Here is a 22,933-nt window from a genome sequence, read left to right on the forward strand (position 1 = left end):
TTGGCTCCTGTGTCCCAACCTTTTTTGAGGTGGTCTTCTCTATGACGAGCATAGAAGTTCTGTTCCACCAGTCTCACAATATTTCAACAGTTAGTTACCATATATATAATTGTTGCCTTGGTGTGTATTGGGGACAAGGTGAGCTTAGGATCCTTCTGTTCTTTCATCTTTCCTGGACTCCGCTAACTTGTGGTTTCAAATTGCCAGTGATTACATTTCTTCCTCTATCCACAGCCAAGTCTGTGACTGAGAAGTTTCCCTACTCTTCTTTCACAAGGCATTTTTCTAGGCCTCATTTCTTTGAGCAATTCTTTAAGACATTCTGTAACCATCTCTGACCTGAATTCCCACCTTGCTCAGACTCTGGGCCATCTGAGACTATTAAGATGCCCATCAATCAGGGAGCCACTGGTCCCAGTATTAGCTTATGCAAGCATTTTTGCCCTCTCAGGCCTTCCCTTACTCTATTGCCACCCTGCACATGCATGTTAAAAGATATAGCACACACAAACATACATATTCCAGTATTGCTAAGTGTTTTATCCTCAAAGGTGATTTCAGGATTTTTTGGCTCAAAAAATTACGCTGACAGATTCCCAGGTGCATATTATACTCAAATTTCAAAATCACTGAACCATGAATGTCAATGGCTTTCAGTCCACTAGGACCCAAATTTAGTTTCAAGGATCAGAGTTTTTCCATCAGGTTTTCTCTAATCCTTCTCTGATCCTTTTTTATATACATTTTCTATGTAATGTATAAAATATTGATAATATGCTATCTTATATTACAGTAATAATATGAGGTATTGTTTGTGCCTTATGAACCCATCTTTGAAAGTTCTTTCCTTATGCTTTGTAGCTTCTTTTCTTTCTCCCCTCTACCAGAGACTTGCATGGAATAATTGCTACAAAAGTATCTGTAGGGTGAATGCTTTGTTCTCCATTGTGGTAACAGTTTTCTCAGATTGAGTCCTATTTTAAATACTACAAGAAGGACTAAATTGAAGTATCATGTAATGATTTGACACAACACATAGAAAATTCTTGAAACACAGTAAAGGTAATACCTTACTGTAAAAAATCAATGGTAGGGTTAAATTTATTGCTTTCTTCCTCTCTGACTTGCAATAATGGGAGAAGAGGAGATTCTCAAGCCTTGCCATAAAAGGCAATTTTAGAAATTTAAAAGATGATGCAGTTTACAGAAAGTCAATTTTAATTCAATTTAACAAATATTTATTGACCCTCCTTTATGGGTGAGATATCATGGTCGGTGTTCAACCTCTTGAAAAAATGTCTGTTATAAAGTGAATACATCAGTAAGGCTTTTGGAAGGTGGTGTGTTTCTTTTTTCTGCCGTCAAAATACTGCCCCAACCAAAAAAGAAGAAGAAAGTCATCACTTCCATTTAATCCAAAAGTGAAGTTTAAATCTTTATGTCCTAAGCAAACTGCCACAGGGAGCTTCTTGATGTTCTGAGTACTTTATATTGCAACTATAAACCATGACCAAAGAAAGGAAGAATCCATTTAGCTCTCTAAAGTATTCTCTGCCAACTTGTCTCTTATTTATTGCTTTTTAATGAAATTTTTCATGTGCATCAAAACATAATCTTTCAACAAAGAAAATACAGCCCTGAGACCCAAGCATTTTATAATATAGAATCTACATGTGAACATTAATTTCTCTAGGTGGGATTATCTAATGGATTTCTTTGTGCTCAGGCATGAAATTTTTTTTTCAGTGAACCTATTATTAACTCTTCCATGGGATACAGACTTTCAGAAAATTCAGCAAATATTTTAAACTGTCCTGTTTTTCTTGTGAATAGGAGATGAGTTTTAGCTACTGATTATTATCCTAGTTTTCCCTTCTGAAAGCATACACGGAGTGGCCATCAGAATCAAAGGGGTATTTTAGAGAAAGGTGTTCAGGGAGGAAAGAAAGAACATGGATGTGTTCTTCCACCTGTGAAGACTGGTTTAAAGTGAATTTAGTTATTCCATAGTTTCCTTATCTCATTCCTTAAAAATAACTAAGTAAAATCACCAGTATTGTGCAGGGTCCTTTTGGTTACAAGTAGGACAGCTGACTCGAACTGACTCAAACTTGTCTATACAGTAAAATTTTTATATTACATAACAGGAGGTCCAGAGGTAGGACTAGCTTAATTGCTTGATTCAACAAGACTACTGAAGATGCAGGATCTTTCTTTCTCTCCACTCAACAGTCCACAAAATCTGTTTCACTCTACAGCTCATCCCCTTCCTAATTACAGGCTTCCAGTGGCAAACACAGTTATTCATTTCCTTGTTTATATTTGACAGGAAAATGACTGTCCCCCAACCATGAAATAATAATCCTTCCCTTAAATTTGATTTGGCCAATTCATAACACATGTTAATCTCCACACTAACAAAATTTCCTGGGCACTGATTGCTCTGATTGACTGATCAAGACCCATTCTTAATGAAGGTATGGAGTGAATATCAGAGCAAACCCCTTCTGCTAGGGCTTAAGAAGAGCAAAATAGATTTGGAGGAGCAGCCAACAGCATCCACAGTGGTCATCTAGTCTTATACCACTGAAGAAGAGCATTAGATATCCTTTTCTACATCTGGGTAAATTGTGCTTTTAAAAGTATCGAAACTGTGTAACTTGTACCAATAGAGAGAATGCCTATACAGAACTTATTCTGAAATTTCCATTTTTGTTTTATATAAGGTGTCCTATTCATTAGTAGCTGTTATAGAAAATACCATCTAATGTGTGTGATAAACAGATGCCAGAATGAGAAGAGAGGAAATTGTTCCAAATTAAGAAATTGAAACCAATGAGAATGAAGACACTTCGGTCCAAAACCTATGGGATACAGCAAAGGCGGTCCTAAGGGGAAAATATATAGCCATTCAAGCCTTGCTCAAAAAAATTGAAAAATCCAGAACACACTAGCTGTCTCTACACCTTAAAGAACTGGAGGATCAACAACAAATCAAACCAACTCCACACATAAGAAGGGAAATCATCAAGATTAGAGCTGAGATCAATGAGGGAGAAACCAGAGATATAGTAGAACGTATCAATGAAACTAGAAGCTGGTTTTTTGAAAGAATCAATAAGATCGATAAGCCACTGGCTACATTAATCCAAAAGAAAAGAGAGAAATCCCAAATTCATAAAATTATGAAGGAAAAGGGAGAGATCACAACTAATGCCAAGGAAGTAGAAACAATCATCAGAAGTTATTACGAACAGTTATATGCCAATAAGCTTAGCAACCTAGATGAAATGGATGCATTCCTGGAAAAATATAAACTACCAAAATTGAACCAGGAAGAAATCGACAACCTGAATAGACCGATATCTAATAACGAGATTGAATCAGTGATCAAAAAGCTCCCAAAAAACAAGAGCCCAGGACCTGACGGATTCCCTGGGGAATTCTACCAAACCTTCCAAGAAGAAATAACACCTATTCTCCTGAAGCTGTTTCAAAAAATTGAAGCAGAAGGAAAACTTCCAGACTCTTTCTATGAAGCCAGCATTACCCTGATCCCCAAACCAGGCAAGGACCCTACCAAAAAGGAGAATTTCAGACCAATATCACTGATGAATAAGGATGCTAAGATTCTCAACAAGATCCTAACCAACAGGATCCAACAGCACATTAAAAAGATTATCCACCATGATCAGGTGGGATTCATCCCTGGGCTACAAGGATGGTTCAACATTCGCAAATCAATCAATGTGATACAACAAATTAATAAGAGAAGAGAGAAGAACCACATGGTCCTCTCAATTGATGCAGAAAAAGCATTAGACAAAATCCAGCATCCGTTCCTGATTAAAACGCTTCAAAATATAGGGATAGAGGGAACATTCCTGAACCTCATCAAATCTATCTATGAAAGACCCACAGCAAATATCATCCTCAATGGGAAAAAGCTTACAGCCTTCCCGTTGAGATCAGGAACAAGACAAGGATGCCCACTTTCACCACTCTTGTTCAACATAGTATTAGAAGTCCTAGCAACAGCAATCAGACAACAGAGAGAAATAAAAGGTATCCAAATTGGTAATGAAGAAGTCAAACTCTCTCTCTTCGCAGATGACATGATTCTTTATATGGAAAACCCAAAAGACTCCACCCCCAAACTACTAGAACTCATGCAGCAATTCAGCAACGTGGCAGGATACAAAGTCAATGTGCAGAAATCAGTGGCTTTCTTATACACTAACAATGAAAATACAGAAAGGGAAATTAGAGAATTGATTCCATTTACTATAGCACCAAGAACCATAAGATACCTTGGAATAAACCTAACTAAAGAGGTAAAGGATCTGTACTTGAGGAACTACAGAACACTCATGAAAGAAATTGAAGAAGACACAAAAAGATGGAAGACCATTCCATGCGCTTGGATCGGAAGAATAAACATTGTTAAAATGTCTATACTGCCTAGAGCAATCTATACTTTTAATGCCATTCCTATCAAAATTCCACCGGCATTCTTCAAAGAGCTGGAGCAAATAATCCTAAAATTTGTATGGAATCAGAAGAGACCCCGAATCGCTAAGGAAATGTTGAAAAACAAAAATAAAGCTGGCGGCATCACCTTACCTGATTTCAAGCTTTATTACAAAGCTGTGATCACCAAGACAGCATGGTACTAGCATAAAAACAGACACATAGACCAGTGGAACAGAGTAGAGAGCCCAGATATGGACCCTCAACTCTATGGTCAATTAATCTTCGACAAAACAGGAAAAAATATACAGTGGAAAAAAGTCTCTTCAATAAATGGTGCTGGGAAAACTGGACAGCTATATGTAGAAGAATGAAACTCGACCATTCTCTTACACCGTACACAAAGATCAACTCAAAATGGATAAAAGACCTCAACATGAGACTGGAATCCATCAGAATCCTAGAGGAGAACATAGGCAGTAATCTCTTTGATATCAGCCACAGCAACTTCTTTCAAGATACGTCTCCAAAGGCAAAGGAAACAAAAGCGAAAATAAACTTCTGGGACTTCATCAAAATCAAAAGCTTCTGCACAGCAAAGGAAACAGTCAAGAAAACAAAGAGGCAACCCATGGAATGGGAGAAGATATTTGCAAATGACAGTACAGACAAAAGGTTGATATCCAGGATCTATAATGAACTCCTCAAACTCAACCCACACGAAACAGACAAACACATCAAAAAATGGGCAGAAGATATGAACAGACACTTCTCCAATCAAGACATACAAATGGCTATCAGACACATGAAAAAATGCTCATCATCATTAGCCCTCAGGGAGATTCAAATTAAAACCACATTGAGATATCACCTTACACCAGTTAGAATGGCCAAAATTAACAAAACAGGAAACAACATGTGTTGGAGAGGATGTGGAGAAAGGGGAACCCTCTTACACTGTTGGTGGGAATGCAAGTTGGTGCAGCCTCTTTGGAGAACAGTGTGGAGATTCCTCAAGAAATTAAAAATAGAGCTTCCCTACGACCCTGCAATTGCACTCCTGGGTATTTACCCCAAAGACACAGATGTCGTGAAAAGAAGGGCCATCTGTACCCCAATGTTTAGAGCAGCAATGGCCACAGTCGCCAAACTATGGAAAGAACCAAGATGCCCTTCAACGGATGAATGGATAAGGAAGATGTGGTCCATATACACTATGGAGTATTATGCCTCCATCAGAAAGGATGAATACCCAACTTTTGTAGCAACATGGACGGGACTGGAAGAGATTATGCTGAGTGAAATCAGTCAAGCAGAGAGAGTCAATTATCATATGGTTTCACTTATTTGTGGAGCATAACCAATAGCATGGAGTACAAGGGGTGTTAGAGAGGAGTAGGGAATTTGGGTAAATTGGAAGGGGAGGTGAACCATGAGAGACTATGGACTCTGAAAAACAGTCTGAGGGGTTTGAAGTGGCGGGGGGGGTGGGAGGTTGGGGTACCAGGTGGTGGGTATTATAGAGGGCACTGCTTGCATGGAGCACTGGGTGTGGTGAAAAAATAATGAATACTGTTTTTCTGAAAATAAATAAATTGGAAAATATATATATATATATATATATATATATATATATATATATATTAGAGGAACAAATGGAGATATTCAAATAAGGTCCACAAATTAGTTAATAATATGGCATCAACATTAATTTTCTTTGAGAAATTGCATTAAGCTTATGTGGGGGAACATTGGGGAAGCTGTGTGAAAGGTACATGGGAAATATATTTAGTACTTTTGCCATTTCTTTGCTTACATTTTATAAAACTGAAATTATTTCAAAGACAAAAGGCTTTTTTAGAGTAAAAAAAAGAAAGAAAGAAATAAGAACAAAGCTGGAGGCATCAGACTCCCTGATTTCAATGTGTACCACAAAGCTGTGGTAATCAAAACAGCATGGTATTGGCATAAAAACAGACACCTACATCAAAGGGACAAAATAGAGCACCCAGAAATAACCTACACATATATGTCAATCAATAATGAGAAAATAACTAAGAATATACAGTGAGGTAGGGCCATCTCTTCCATAAATAGTGTAGGGAAAATTGGACCATTACCTTACACTATACATGAAAATTAACTCAAATGAATTAAAGATGTATATGTAGGTCCTGAAATCGTAAGACTCCTGAAAGGAAACATAGACAGTAAGACTTTTGACATAGGTCTTGCTGATGATTTTTTAAATCTGATCCCAAAAGCAAAAACAAAGGGGGGTTACATCAAATGGAGCTTCTGCACAGTAAAGAAAATCGTCAACAAAATGAAAAGTCAACCTACCAAGTGGGAGAAATATATTTGCAAACCACCTGTCCCATGAGTAGCTAGTATGCAAACCATAAAAAATTCATACATTTCAGTGGCCAAACACTAAAAATGGGCAGAAAATCAAGATACATTTTCCAAAGAAGATATACAGTTAGCCAGCAAGCACATGAAAAGTGCTTAACATCATTAATCATCAGGGTAATGCAAATCAAAACCAAAATGATATTTCACCCCCTTTCTGTTAGAACTACTTTTTTTTTATATTTTTTTATTCTTGGTTTTTTTTTTCAATTTATTTTCAGAAAAACAGTATTCATTATTTTTTCACCACACCCAGTGCTCCATGCAAGCCGTGCCCTCTCTAATACCCACCACCTGGTTCCCCCAACACCCCACTCCCCGCCGCTTCAAACCCCTCAGATTGTTTTTCAGAGTCCATAGTCTCTCATGGTTCACCTCCCCTTCCAATTTCCCTCAACTCCCTTCTCCTCTCCATCTACCCTTGTCCTCTGTGCTATTCATACTTTCTGATAGAGGCATAATACTCCATAGAGTATATGGACCACATCTTCCTTATTCATTCATCCGTTGAAGGGCATCTTGGTTCTTTCCACAGTTTGGCGACCATGGCCATTGCTAAAGCAATGAGCTTTAAAAGTAAAAAAAAAAAAATCATTGAAAAGTCTGAATAAAGAATTTACATTTAAAATCCCAAATAACATTAGGGCATAAAGGGGGGGGCAAAGATACAGATAAAGGTAAGATGTTTTAAGTTATAAGACATTTTAATTGTTATAATTTATATTAAAAAATGGATGGTTTTCAGGAAGTGTAAATTACCAAAATTAACTCCAAAAGCCTGGAAGAAAACTGAATAGACCACAAAGTAATTTAGAAGGTAGATATTTAAACCCCACCTGCAAAAAAAAGTGAAGAGTTCATCCCACCTTGAATAATTTTACGGATGTAGTCTACAAAACAATCAGGGACATAGTTTCTGTGTCATTCAGTTTGTCGAGGCATATTACAAAGGTGGGAAATTTCAAATTCCATGATGATAGCTTAATGCAGATATCAAAAATCAAACAAGGGTGATTCAAAAAACTTATTTTTGTTTATAAAATGTTTATTTTTTAAAATGTCTCTCTTATGAATATAGGCATGAACTCCAAAATAAGGTACTGACAAATAGAAATCCAGCCATTTATTTTAAAAAGTGTTTTAAAAGTTAACATGTTAAGTAAAAAATAAAAGCAAATTAGTATTACAAAATGCTGTGAAACCATCATGTGAGTGTGCACATGTGTAAATGTAAAAGAGTCAGGAATGGGTCACAAAAAATAAGTAATGGCCACTAGAGGACAATGGGGGGTTTGGTGTGAAAGAGAACTGGGAGGGGAACTTTATTTTGTATCTGCAGTAATATTTTCATTTTTACAAGCATAGATTTATAAACTGGTTCTGTAATTTGCAAAGAAATTTAGAGTTTAATAATGGAATCAAATAGTGAAAGTTCGTGCCAAGACCCAGAGGGCAAAATCTGGAGGTTCAGATCTTTGTCTTTCCAAAGAAGTCTGAGAACTCTCCAGCTGCCCATAAAACACATTCTTCTGTAGGTGTTGCAGTCAAGACATAGCAATAAATATGGCAGGCATTGGCTTTGAGCAGCATAGTCTTAGAACTTTAAAACGTGAGTTAGTTTATTGCCCACTCCTTTGATGAGTATACTGAAGCCCAGACAGATTGTAAAAGGTTAGAGAAGGCGCTCTCTTGCCAAATACTCTTCTCTGGGTGCATATGTTCTCCTTATGCATTTAACAATACTCTTTAAATTGATTAAACGTGTTTAATAGGGCATTCATGTGGTTGCTACTATGCACTGGGATCAGTAATCAATTGCAACCTGGTGCTAGCATTATAGCAACATAACCTTAATTGTCCTGTAAGGCAAGAGGATAAAATTTAGGTGTATCATGAGTGAATACAGAATTACTGGGTGATTAGTTATCTGGAATATTCTTCATTTATATAACATCCTTAAATGGTGATTTAAAAGATCTATGCTCCCTATGAAAATATTACATAGGTTCCCATTGAAGTATCTGATTTACAAAAACATACACATACGAGCAGCTGCTTGCCGTTAGCTCCCTAAATTTAACCCTTATGCAGATTTTTTTGTTTGTTTTTTGTTTTTATGTATTTTAAACAATTTAATTTATTTATTTATTTATTTTCCCAATTTATTTATTTTCAGAAAAACATTATTCATTATTTTTTCACCACACCCAGTGCTCCATGCAAGCCGTGCCCTCTATAATACCCACCACCTGATACCCCAACCTCCCACCCCCCTGCCACTTCAAACCCCTCAGATTGTTTTTCAGAGTCCATAGTCTCTCATGGTTCACCTCCCCTTCCAATTTACCCAAATTCCCTTCTCCTCTCTAATGCCCCTTGTCCTCCATGCTATTTGTTATGCTCCACAAATAAGTGAAACCATATGATAATTGACTCTCTCTGCTTGACTGATTTCACTCAGCATAATCTCTTCCAGTCCCATCCATGTTGCTACAAAAGTTGGGTATTCATCCTTTCTGATGGAGGCATAATACTCCATAGTGCATATGGACCACATCTTCCTTATCCATTCATCCGTTGAAGGGCATCTTGGTTCTTTCCATAGTTTGGCGACTGTGGCCATTGCTGCTCTAAACATTGGGGTACAGATGGCCCTTCTTTTCACGACATCTGTGTCTTTGGGGTAAATACCCAGGAGTGCAATTGCAGAGTCATAGGGAAGCTCTATTTTTAATTTCTTGAGGAATCTCCACACTGTTCTCCAAAGAGGCTGCACCAACTTGCATTCCCACCAACAGTGTAAGAGGGTTCCCCTTTCTCCACATCCTCTCCAACACATGTTGTTTCCTGTTTTGTTAATTTTGGCCATTCTAACTGGTGTAAGGTGATATCTCAATGTGGTTTTAATTTGAATCTCCCTGAGGGCTAATGATGATGAGCATTTTTTCATGTGTCTGATAGCCATTTGTATGTCTTGATTGGAGAAGTGTCTATTCATATCTTCTGCCCATTTTTTGATGTGTTTGTCTGTTTCGTGTGTGTTGAGTTTGAGGAGTTCATTATAGATCCTGGATATCAACCTTTTGTCTGTACTGTCATTTGCAAATATCTTCTCCCATTCCGTGGGTTGCCTCTTTGTTTTCTTGACTGTTTCCTTGGCGGTGCAGAAGCTTTTGATTTTGATGAAGTCCCAAAAGTTTATTTTCGCTTTTGTTTCCTTTGCCTTTGGAGACGTACCTTGAAAGAAGTTGCTGTGGCTGAATATATCGAAGAGATTATTATTATTATGATATCGAAGAGATTACTGCCTATGTTCTCCTCTAGGATTCTGATGGATTCCAGTCTCACGTTGAGGTCTTTTATCCATTTTGAGTTGATCTTTGTGTACGGTGTAAGAGAATGGTCGAGTTTCATTCTTCTACATATAGCTGTCCAGTTTTCCCAGCACCATTTATTGAAGAGACTGTCTTTTTTCCACTGTATATTTTTTCCTGTTTTGTCGAAGATTAATTGACCATAGAGTTGAGGGTCCATATCTGGGCTCTCTACTCTGTTCCACTGGTCTATGTGTCTGTTTTTATGCCAGTACCATGCTGTCTTGGTGATCACAGCTTTGTAATAAAGCTTGAAATCAGGTAAGGTGATGCCGCCAGCTTTATTTTTGTTTTTCAACATTATGCAGATCTTTTTTTTTCTTTTTTTTTCAATTTATTAATTTTCAGAAAAACAGTATTCATTATTTTTTCACCACACCCAGTGCTCCATGCAAGCCGTGCCCTATATAATACCCACCACCTGGTACCCCAACCTCCCACCCCCCCGCCACTTCAAACCCCTCAGATTGTTTTTCAGAGTCCATAGTCTCTCATGGTTCACCTCCCCTTCCAATTTACCCAAATTCCCTACTCCTCTCTAACGCCCCTTGTACTCCATGCTATTGGTTATGCTCCACAAATAAGTGAAACCATATCATAATTGACTCTCTCTGCTTGACTGATTTCACTCAGCATAATCTCTTCCAGTCCCGTCCATGTTGCTACAAAAGTTGGGTATTCATCCTTTCTGATGGAGGCATAATACTCCATAGTGCATATGGACCACATCTTCCTTATCCATTCATCCGTTGAAGGGCATCTTGGTTCTTTCCATAGTTTGGCGACTGTGGCCATTGCTGCTCTAAACATTGGGGTACAGATGGCCCTTCTTTTCACGACATCTGTGTCTTTGGGGTAAATACCCAGGAGTGCAATTGCAGGGTCGTAGGGAAGCTCTATTTTTAATTTCTTGTGGAATCTCCACACTGTTCTCCAAAGAGGCTGCACCAACTTGCATTCCCACCAACAGTGTAAGAGGGTTCCCCTTTCTCCACATCCTCTCCAACACATGTTGTTTCCCGTTTTGTTAATTTTGGCCATTCTAACTGGTGTAAGGTGATATCTCAATGTGGTTTTAATTTGAATCTCCCTGAGGGCTAATGATGATGAGCATTTTTTCATGTGTCTGATAGCCATTTGTATGTCTTGATTGGAGAAGTGTCTGTTCATCTCTTCTGCCCATTTTTTGATGTGTTTGTCTGCTTTGTGTGTGTTGAGTTTGAGGAGTTCATTATAGATCCTGGATATCAACCTTTTGTCTGTACTGTCATTTGCAAATATCTTCTCCCATTCCATGGGTTTTTGATTCTCTCAACTTAATCCCAAAGGGTAGCCAAAGGGCCTTAAATTGATGTTGCCACCTAGCGGTTGAAAAAAAACCGCATCATTTATTAGGAATGCCTCTCCATTCACCTTTGATGTGCATAGCTAGTTTATCTCCGAGTTCCAGGAGCCGCTGTACTTGCTGAAACCTTCCTGTTCATAGTACTGAATTACTGTTCGCCACTTCAAACAAAAAAAAATTAAAAAAAAAGACTAGCTCTCAGGTCTAGGGAGAGCAAGTTTTCTGTTTGATAGAACAAATGGGGCATTTGGAGAGTATTTGGTTTGCATGCTGAATAGGGTACTCTTGTTGGTTTTGGTTACTGGTTAGTCTAATAAAATTTATGGATTTACAAAATACATTACATGGGTTTTCCTAAATAACTTTCCTTATTCTCTGTTCTCTGATAAGGAATCAAATATTAATAAACACATTTCTCAAGTCACACCTGAGAATTTCTACAAGTTGTGATGACGTGAATTTTTTGTGATAAAAGTGACAAGCATGGGCTTGAGTAATCACTTTCAGAGGTAAATTATCCTAGGCATGGTCACATTTTATCGTATACTCACAGAACAGGAACTAATTGCCACGTTGAATTATCCATCATTAAAAAAAAAAGATCTTCCTATGACTGAAACAGCTACAGATTGCATTCTTTGCACTCTTGAGGAGCTGATATGGTCGCAGATGGAGTTTTTTCAGCAAGCTGTCAAGTGATCCATTCCTCAGAAACAACTGTATCACCCAGCGGAGTTGCCTTTCTCTGCCAAGAATTATATTGGGTCAGGTGGGAGAGGCCAGAATATGATGAATCCAGGAAAAATAAAGGACAGAGAACTGTGTACCAGAAATGAAAAAGAAAAAAGGTGTAAATTACATTTAGATTCTAAAGGTCATATTTGGAGTTCTTTCACAGTGGCTTGATGATTTTGTTCCTTGCCACTACTATCTTTTATTCTTTCTGGAAAAATACACTTCATGGCATTGATGCTAAGGGGCGCTTTTGTGTGATTTTGAGGAAACTAAAATGACCTGTTAGGATAGTAGTGCCCAAAGCATACTAAATTATCAACAAGCCAAGGGCCTTTAAATGCATAGGTAAAGAAGATAAAACATGATCATTTAAAATAACAAAGCTAAAGTGATTGGAAATGAATGCATAGCCCTAACCAATAATTTACAACAAATCTGGAAGCCTCCCTTGGGATTCAATGACTTTCATATTAATCTTATCTAGCCTTGGACATTGCTATTCATCTAAGTAGTAAAACCATGGAAAAGTATGCATATTCCATTCTTACTCCAGTATACCTTTGGTATTTTTTTTTAAGATTTTATTTATTTATTTGACAGATAGAGATCACAAGTAGGCAGAGAGGCAGGCAGAGAGAGAGGAGGAAGCAGGCTCCCTGCTGAGCAGAGAGCCTGATGCGGGACTCGATCCCAGGACCCTGAGATCATGACCTGAGCCGAAGGCAGCGGCCTAACCCACTGAGCCACCCAGGCACCCAACTTTGGTATTTTTTTGAGGTTGAAGAGATAAGTTGTGACTGAACTGCTAGAGTTTTTGTGGGTGCTCTGTGTGTGTGTCTTTCTTTGTGTAGTGTTAATAATCTATTTTATCTTCAGTCATTGTAAAATGCTGTAGAGGGTTATAAAAATATTCTTGTTCCACTCTATTTAGTACAGGGAACTCTTACATTTCCTCTAGAAACCAATTGTCCTCAATGATCTCCTTTATACCAATCTATTAATAAATACTTAATAACTGCACTCTATGCAAAACATATTAGGATACTAATCCTACACTCTATGCAAAACACATTGAACCAGTTTTGCTTAGTATGTACTAAAGCTTGCTTTCCAACCTGTCCACATCATGACATAACTACAAATAATAACTGCTGTCCAACACACCTTTGGGGGAAGTCACCACTATAGAGAACTCTCTGGCAGATAGCACGACTCATCCAGTCTTCTTAGACAATCCAAGATCTTTACTGAAATAAATTTTAGAGTGTTCAGATATAATTTCAGCTGTGGCACAATTTTAAGCAGTAAAAAAATTTAAATTTTTATCACTTAAAAATTTTTATAGCCATTGATATCTTGTGGGACACATGAAACTGTTGGTGGCCCTCCAGTCTGGTCCCATGTGCACTTGGGAAGCTCTGTACTACAGAAATAAGATGGCCAATAGACATGAGTTTATCTTTACTTTTCTCAGTGTAGGAAGAATCTGAACCAGCACTTTTCCATAGTATATAGATTTCATATGGTCTCTTATTGAAAGTCACATTCCTTTTCAGCACTATTTTTTTTAAGATTTTATTCATTTATTTGAGAGAGAGAGAGAACATGAGAGGGGAGATGATCAGAGGGAGAAGCATACTCCCCATGAACCTGGGAGCCCAATGTGGGACTCAATCCCAGGACTCTGGGATCATGACCTGAACAGAAGGCAGTCGCCCAACCAAATGAGCTACCCAGGCACCTCTTCATCATTAAGTTTTTTAAAAGAGTGTGTTAACTCCTATCATCAGAAGTTTCTTATTTGGTATCTGCTCTCAGCTCTTCATAAAAGTCCTTGTCCCTGTCACCATTGTTCCTGTGTTTTTGGCCTTTCTCTGCTTAAGTTTGAATATTTAATCTTTAAAAACTGATGGAAAACCCAATAATCTTAAGGTAGGGGATAAAAGACCAATGTGGGGCTGCTGGGTGGCTCAGTCAGTTAAGCCTCCGACTCTTGATTTCAGCTCAGGTCATGATCTCGGGATCATGAGATCAGGCTCCATGATCAACAGGAAGTCTGCTTGAAATACTTTCCCTCTCCCTACTCCCTTCCCCCTTTCTCTCTCTCTCTCAAATAAATAAATGAATCTTATAAAACAACAACAAAAATGTGAGCTGAGAATAAAAATAACTGGTTAAAATACCTGGTGGTCCAAGTATTGCTGGTATTGGTTCAGCCCATTGTTATGCTATTACTCTTCCTAACTGCAAAGTTAGTTTTTTTAAAAGGTAAGCATATAACGCTGACTAAATCCTTCTTTTTGAAGGGTAAATAACACCATTTTCCCCCCTATCTTATAGTGATAAGGTGATTAGACTTACTCCCAATACAGAAGAAGAAGCAAATGCACTGAAGAAAATATACCACCAACTTAAGGTAAGGAGCCTCCACTCACTTATCCTTTAAGCCTATAGTGTGTTTACAGGGCTTTGCTGATGGGAGTTGAGTAAGTGAAATTAATTAGCCAAGGGGGAAAACTGCTAAGCGATGACTTTAAAGAGCTTTTAAAAGATAAGTTAAAGTTACTCAAAAGATGATGTATCTTACCCATTATCTATTTATGACTTCATTTATTTTTTCATCTCCCTTAGTAGCATGTAAGCTTCATGAGAGAACTTTTTGTACACTTCTCTCATTGCTGTGATGGCAGTGTCAGGAATATCCTACAAGTTCAGTAAATGTTTTTTGCTGTTTTTAATGAATGAGTGAATTTCATTTACAATTTTCCAGAGTTCACTTTTCCTTCTTAAAATTTTCCTGATGATCATCTATACTTCCATTTTAATTAAATTCAAGCAGAAGCGAATTGAGGAAAAGAAAAGAAATTCGAGTTAATTGATTTTCGTATGTTTCAGTGGGTCTGATAAGAAAATTCTGTTGGCAGAGGTTGAAGGACTCTAATTATTCAATCTTGGGTGAATTTTGTGGGATTTAGAAATAGAGAATTTCTTATCTGCCTAATACTGCATATACTTGAGTGTTAGCTTTAGCTAGAAACTTATGATGAAAGGTGTAGTGATGGGCTCTTTTCCAGGCCTACAGAGAACAGAGGCAGAGCCATAAAATATGGGTGGTTTAGCTTCTTTTTAATGGCTAGCAAAACATTACAAAGAAGGCCTCCTTAAACTCTAAAATGAGATACGAAAACGTGTGTCCTAAATGTCTGTAGGACAGTCCTACCTAGAGAAGATGTTAGGAGGAAAAGAGAGGAGGGATAGTCTCAGTGGCTTCTGGAGATATTTGTAATTATCAGATTTTTGGTCTTTTATTGTTGGCTTGATTTTTCTCTTTGACATCTTTCCTTCAAATATTGAATGTACTTATAAATGAAGTATAGAACTTGGAATTTATTCATTTCCTTTCTTTCTCCTCATTCCTAGCTTTTATACATGCCATACACATTGTCCAATTTAAGCTTGCATCTCTATACAAGGGCCCAAAGTCAAAATGCAGGAGGACCTCACCCCAAATCGTGATTGTATCTGGTATCCGAGAGGCTGCTTACCAGACATTTCCTAAACCTCTTCTTCTCAAAGGAATCTCTGCTTCAGGATACTGACATGAACTTTCCTATGATCATTAACCCCAGCAAAGTCTTTTCAGCAGCAATATCTGAAACTATCTATACAGCCCATCAGGGAGTCAAAATTTGCAAAGAAACAAAGCAGTTTTCAGGTAGAAGCTCCCATCTCCATTAAAATTGATTTTTAGATACAGCATTGGAAAAAATAAAATAGCTACTTTATACCATGAAGTCCAGTATCTCAGGAAACAAATATGCTTAACCAAGTATTGGGGAAAAAATGTTTGTGAAAGAATGCCCCCCCCAAAACACACATACCATTTGTAAACATATTTACATGGTACGTCTTACAAAGTCATAAAAACAAAACAGCATAGTTCTATATGTGACAAGTACTCATCATTAGCAAAAGTAATAAAATTTCATCAGTGAAGACTGGGAGGGTTACTTAAAAACTCTTCTAAATCATAGTAGATGGAATAAAAATGACATTGAGCTTAGAAGGGACTGTGGACACTGAGGAGAATATATTATATTGTGCCCTTTTCTGTACACACTTCTGTATACACTTAAAAATCCTGCATATTTTCATTTAGTTCTTGAGGAAAGTTAGTAATCTGAGGGGAGGAAATGGTTTGAATGTGAAGGAGTTTAGAGGACTACTACGAGAAGCAAGGAAAGGGGACTGATGAGGAAGAGGGGAGAAGGGTGAAGGGAAGCAAGGAGGTTAGTATCAGAATGTTGACAATGTTCTACTGGTTTCACACCACTCTGAGTCACTCTGAGTGCTTCCTATAAATTGGTTCTTTTTAACCACTCTGTGAGGTGGGTATAGTTATTGCTATTTTACAGCTGAAGAAATTAGGAGAAACAGAATTTAAGTAACTTGCCCTGGGTCACAGTGTGGCATTGGAGCACCCATTGGAGACTGCTCCAAACCCTCTAGAAGCCACATGAGGTCTGCCTTCTGCCTCCAGTCTGTTTACTCTGATCATTCTCCCAATGGAGAGGAATAAGGCCAAGTTTGCTGGGCAGTGGAGCCTAGATTCCATGTGTACATTGTCATGTTCTCATTTACTTTATTCCTTGAGTCACCAATACCACCTCCAGGTTCCAAGATTTGCAAGACTCACAATTCAGCCGAAAATCCTACTCACAGTTTTGATTTATAACAGCAAACAGATACAAAGCAAAACCAGCAATGAGAAAAACCAATGACATGAAGTCCAGGAGAAACCAGGCACAGGCTTCCAAGAACTGTTTTCCTGTGGAATTACCACAGGATGGTCCCAACAAGGAGTCATGATAACACCAGGGAAGCTCATTATAGACTTAGTGCCCAGGGTTTTTATTGGGGCCTAATCATGTACGCCCCCTCTACCAAGCACATACTAAAATTCCAGATTCTCCAGAGGAAAGCAGGTGTTCAGCATGAGCTATCTTGTTTGCACATTTAGGTGTGCAGTGGAACCACCCTTCTCCGATTTCAGGAAGGATCCTCTCATGCTAAGTTTCCAGGTGCCAGCTAATAGCCACACTTGCAAGTAGGGCTTTTTAAGAACAGGAGTTTCAGGCCTGCTATGTTAATTTTTCTGCACGTTTCTTCATTTCTTTTTACCAAAGAAATAGTGTTATTGGGTTGAAATTTGAAGCACTGAGCTTAAATACATTTCTGTCTGAAAGCATCATGTTAACTGGATGTCATTTTAAATTCAAATGATTTCATCGAGTGATCCACATGTACCATTGAAAGCAGTGATTCTGGCCAGGCAGAGAAAGCAGCCTGCAGAGAAGAAAGAAGATGACTGTCTATCATCTTAAGCCCTGTGGAGCTGATGAGATAGAATTGGCACTGTAGTTAACAGCTCCTTTGCACACCCCATGCACTGCCTGCCAGGGAAAGGGAGCTTTTAGTTGCACCCTTTCCCTAAAGCACAGTGTGGTAGACAGAATTCTAAGATGGCACCAAAATTTCTGCCCCCTGGTGTATACACCCTGCATAATCTTTCTTTGAGTCTGGTCAGGGCCTATGAATATGATAGAATAGTCATTTCCTTGATAGATTACATTATGTGACAGAAGGGAGATAATCTGGGGTGGGCCTCACATGATCAGATGAACCATTTAAAAGCAGAGCATTGGGTTGCCTGGGTAGGTCAATGGGTTAAGCCTCTGCCTTCCACTCAGGTCAGATCTCAGGGTCCTGGGATTGAGCACCGCATCAGGCTCTCTGCTCAGCAGGGAGCCTGCTTCCCCCTCTTTCTTGCTGCCTGCCTCTCTGACTACTTGTGATCTCTATCAAATAAATAAATAAAGTCCTAAAAAAAAAAAAAAAAAAAACAGAGCATTTCCAGGTTGCCTGAGTGGCCTAGTCATCAAGCATCTGACTCTTGATTTTGGCTCAGGTCATGATCCTGAGATCTACCCCTGCACTGGGCTCCACACTCAGCAGGGAGTCTGCTTGGGATTCTCACTCCCTTTGTTCCTTCTCTCTTTCTCGGAAATAAATAAATCTTAAAAAAAAAAAAAAGTATTTCCTCCAGCTGTTGACAAGAGAAAGGAGTCAAAGAAGTGCTCCTTCTGGCAGTCAAAGAAGAATCAAACTGCCACGTTGTGAACTCTCCATAGGAGAGTTCCTATTGGACTTGAGGAGGTGAGAGCCACCTTCAGCTGATAAGCAGCAAGGATATGGGGATGTCAGCTCTACCATTATAAGGAATTGAATTCTGCCACAACCATCTGAGCTTGAAAAATGACCCTGAGGTCCAAATGAAATCATAGCCCAGCTGGTGTCTTGCTTTTAGCTCAGTGAGACCCTGAAGAGAAAATCGAGGCATCTGTGCCTGGACTTGTGCCCATCAGAACTTTGAGATGGTAAATGCTCAGTTTGTGGTAATTTTCTCTGTTGCGATAGAAAAGCAACAGAAATATGACAGAAATAGAAAAGCAATAGGAAAATCATACACATGGTAACAACCCTTCATCCTGGTCTTTTAATGGCTCTTAGTTTATATGGATACTTAGCATATACGGATACTGTAAGTTAATTTTTCTGACTTATTTGGCTATAACTAAGCATCTTCAGAAAAGCAAAAAGTGAGTGGGATACATGCTTTGGCTCTAAATTCACAATGTCTTCTCTGAAACAGGAACAAATGCAAAATGTCTATGCATTGTTGAGTGAAATCAGAGATGGTATGGTCACAGCATAGATAATTAGACCTAGAACCACTGTTACAAAGCTGGTTACTTTCCTAATTAAATTTTATGGTTTTGCTGAAGAATTAAAACAAGAAAGTTAAACAGAAAACCATGCCTCCAGAGAAATGGGTTGAGAAAGCACCAACCAATTAAATTGTTAATTAAAATCATAGCCATGATTTAAATAAAGTTATGATGGAAGGGAGACAGTTTGCAGGTGAGTAAAATTAGGGTCTGAACACCGCACTCTGCCTACATTTCTTCATAAATTTTTTGTGCTCTGAAGTAATACAGATGCTTTATGTAAGATCACAAAATTCTATGTAGAATTTACAGATTCTGTTAAAAGAAAAATTAATGATGTTTCTGTTTCTAGTTTTCTCATTCAGAGAGCTATCAGGTTAAAAACTGTCCTATATCCAAAAGTCTGACATTTTTCAAACTAACACACAGCCTCAAAAATTAGTTGGGTTTGTCAAGTACCACTGAGTGGGATGTCAAGAATTATGAAATTCCATGGGGAAAAACTGCACCATCCCTTCTCTTTCTCTTGTATGTGATATTCACAGCTGCCTTTCCCATGTGTGACCCTCCCTCCTCAGTACTGTGGTGAAGCTGGGCAGTTCTCTAATCCTTGGTACTCACACAGATCATACACTTGAATCTACAGGAGCTTTGAAATACTTGGGGTCCTTGCACCTTTAAAAGGTCTAACATCCAACTGGACAGTTTATTGATTGGGAAACTTGTAAGAAAGAAGATGGGGGATAGAATTCATGCTATTGGAGTCGTTTGTTCCCATCTTCATTAGGAACTGATGGTGCCATTACATCTCTTAATCATGGTTATGGTAGGCAGAATTCTGAGATGGCCCTCAGGATTCTTGACCCTGGTATATACACACTTTCTCCCAGGGATCCTGTCAAACACTAACCTAGGTCCTGTTGTAAAAGCATTTTGCGGATGTAAGGAAGTAAGGAAGGTCACAAATCATTTGACATTTTAACAGGGAGATTGTCCAGGTGGGCAGACCTAACCTAACCTAAAAGAAAGAATGTTTTATCTAGCTGGTTGCAAAATAGGAAATCACCCTTGCTGCCCTGGGAGGAAATGAAACATCCCTGCTGAGAACTGCCATGTAGCAAGAAATTGCAGGGGGCTCTCATTGCTGAGAGCTGTTCCCGGTTGACTAGAGGGAAAGCAGGGACAGACCTCAGTCTATAGCCTCAAAGAAACAAATTTCATCAGCACTGGGGAGAATGTATGAAGATCCTGAGTCCCAAATGAGACCACAGTCTGAGCTGACACCTTGATTTCTGCCCTTTGGCACACTGAACCAAAAAACCACTCCCAGGGAAATGGTGAAATAATAAAACAGAGAGGCTAAATTTGTAGTAATTAAGCAGTAAAATCTAATGAGATAGGCTTCAACAGCCAGTGAGTTGGTGAGCTACCTGAACACAGAGGAGCCTTATAAATGATATTGAAAGATAAAAGTGAAGAAAGCAAAATTTAAATCTGTCAGTATGTTTGGGATAGTAAATAGCATTTCCTTTTTTGTTGAAGTCTTCGTAAAATAATAAAGCAACATTACTTTTCTCTTTCTCTTTTTTGCATGATTTTTGAAGGAGAGAAAATGTTTCTCATAATCCAGGCAGATGTCCAAATGCAGTTCTGGATTAAGTTTCAGGAACATAAATTTCAGATGTGGCATATAGTTTTCTCTGTGTGACTATTGGTAATTAGTAAACTCAATAACAAAATTAAAAGAATGCTGGGACACCTGGGTGGCGCAGTTGGTTAAAACAACTGCCTCCGGCTCAGGGCGTGATCCTGGAGTCCCGGGATCGAGTCCCACATCAGGCTCCCAGCTCCATGGGGAGTCTGCTTCGCTCTCTGACCTTCTCCTCGCTCATTCTCTCTCACTGTCTCTCTCTCTCAAATAAATAAAAAAAAAAAAAGAATGCAATATGTGGAAAAAACAGGAATTCATTAAAAACATTCCTTCAAAAGTAAAAAACAAACAATCAAACAAAACCTATGGCATTATCATGATGATTGATTACCTTAATGATTCTTTATTTACTCAACTAAATAAACAACATGACCATGGGCCAATGCCATAGTATTTTTGGGTTGACTATGTTTCGTTGGTTTGTATGACTTTCCAGTTTTAATGTTTAAACAACCTAGTTTGAGACTAGCCTTTGTTTTTTTTAATTAATTTAATTTTATTTTGTGTGTGTCCCAAAATTATTTATATATCTCACCCAGTGTTCCATGCAATATGTCCCCTCCTTAATACCCACCACCAGGCTCATCCAATCTTCCACTCCCTCTCCCTTCCAAAACCCTAAATTGTTTCTCAGAGTCCATAGTCTCTCATGGTTCATTTCTCCCAACTCAATTCTCCTCTCCATCTCCCAATGTCCTCTGTGTTATTCCTTATTCTCCACAAGTAAGTGAAACCATATGATAATTGACTCTCTCTGCTTGACTTATTTCACTCAGCATAATATCCTCCAGTACTGTCCATGTTGATACAAAAGTTGGGTATCCATCCTTTCTGATGGAGGCATAATACTCCATTGTATATATGGACCATATCTTCTTTTTTTTTTCTTTTTTTTTCTTAATTTATTTTCAGCATAACAGTATTCATTGTTTTTGCCCCACACCCAGCACTCCATGCAACCCATGCCCTCTCCAATACACACCACCTGGTTCCCTCAACCTCCCAGCCCCACCCCTTCAAACCGCTCAGATGGATTTTCAGAGTCCATAGTCTCTCATGCTTCACCTCCCCTTCCAATTTCCCCCAACTCCCTTCTCCTCTCTAACTTTCCTTGTCCTCCATGTTATTTGTTATGCTCCACAAATAAGTGAAACCATATCATAATTGACTCTCTCTGCTTGGCTTATTTCACTCAGCATAATCCATTCCAGTCCCGTCCATGTTGCTACAAAATTTGGGTATTCATCCTTTCTGATGGAGGCATAATACTCCATAGTGTATATGGACCACATCTTCCTTATCCATTCATCCTTTGAAAGGCATCTTGGTTCTTTCCACAGTTTGGCCACTGTGGCTATTGCTGCCATAAACATTGGGGTGCAGAGGGCCCTTCTTTTCACTACATCTGTATCTTTGGAGTAAATACCCAGGAGTGCAAAGGCAGGGTCATAGGGAAGCTCTATTTTTAATTTCTTGAGGAATCTCCAAAGTGGCTGTACCAACTTGCATTCCCACCAACAGTATAAGAGGGTTTCCCTTTCTCCACATCCCCTCCAACACATGTTGTCTCCTGTGTTGCTAATTTTGGCCATTCTAACTGGTGTACGGTGATATCTCAATGTGGTTTTAATTTGAAACTCCTTGATGGCTAGTGATGATGAGAATTTTTTCATGTGTCTGATAGCCATTTGTATGTCTTCATTGGAGAAGTATCTGTTCATAACTTCTGCCCATTTTTTAATATGATTATCTGTTTTGTGTGCGTTGAGTTTGAGTTCTTTATAAATCCTGGATATCAATCTTTTGTCTGTACTGTCATTTGCAAATATCTTCTCCCATTCCGTGGGTTGCCTCTTTGTTTTCTTGCAGAAGCTTTTGATTTTGATGAAGTCCCAAAAGTTCATTTTCACTTTTGTTTCCTTTGCCTTTGGAGACATATCTTGAAAGAAATTGCTGTGGCTGATATCAAAGAGATTACTGCCTATGTTCTCCTCTAGGATTCTGATGGATTCCTGTATCACATTGAGGCCTTCTATCCATTTTGAGTTTATCTTTGTGTACGGTGTAAGAGAATGGTCAAGATTGAAGCAGAAGGAAA

The 22,933-nt window shown here is 38.5% G+C and overlaps 1 protein-coding gene across 1 annotated transcript in view; it reads left to right on the forward strand.

Annotated features, from left to right (window-relative positions):
* CPA6 (carboxypeptidase A6) overlaps positions 1 to 22,933 on the forward strand; it is a 391,722-nt gene that overhangs the window by 197,902 nt on the left and 170,887 nt on the right. The window contains exon 2 of the mRNA XM_044245494.1: positions 14,677 to 14,752. Coding sequence (XP_044101429.1) covers positions 14,677 to 14,752 — 76 coding nt within the window. The remainder of the gene's footprint in view (positions 1 to 14,676; positions 14,753 to 22,933) is intronic.

Source organism: Neovison vison, chromosome 4, assembly GCF_020171115.1.
Source record: "Neovison vison isolate M4711 chromosome 4, ASM_NN_V1, whole genome shotgun sequence".
Classification (NCBI taxonomy): domain Eukaryota; kingdom Metazoa; phylum Chordata; class Mammalia; order Carnivora; family Mustelidae; genus Neogale; species Neogale vison.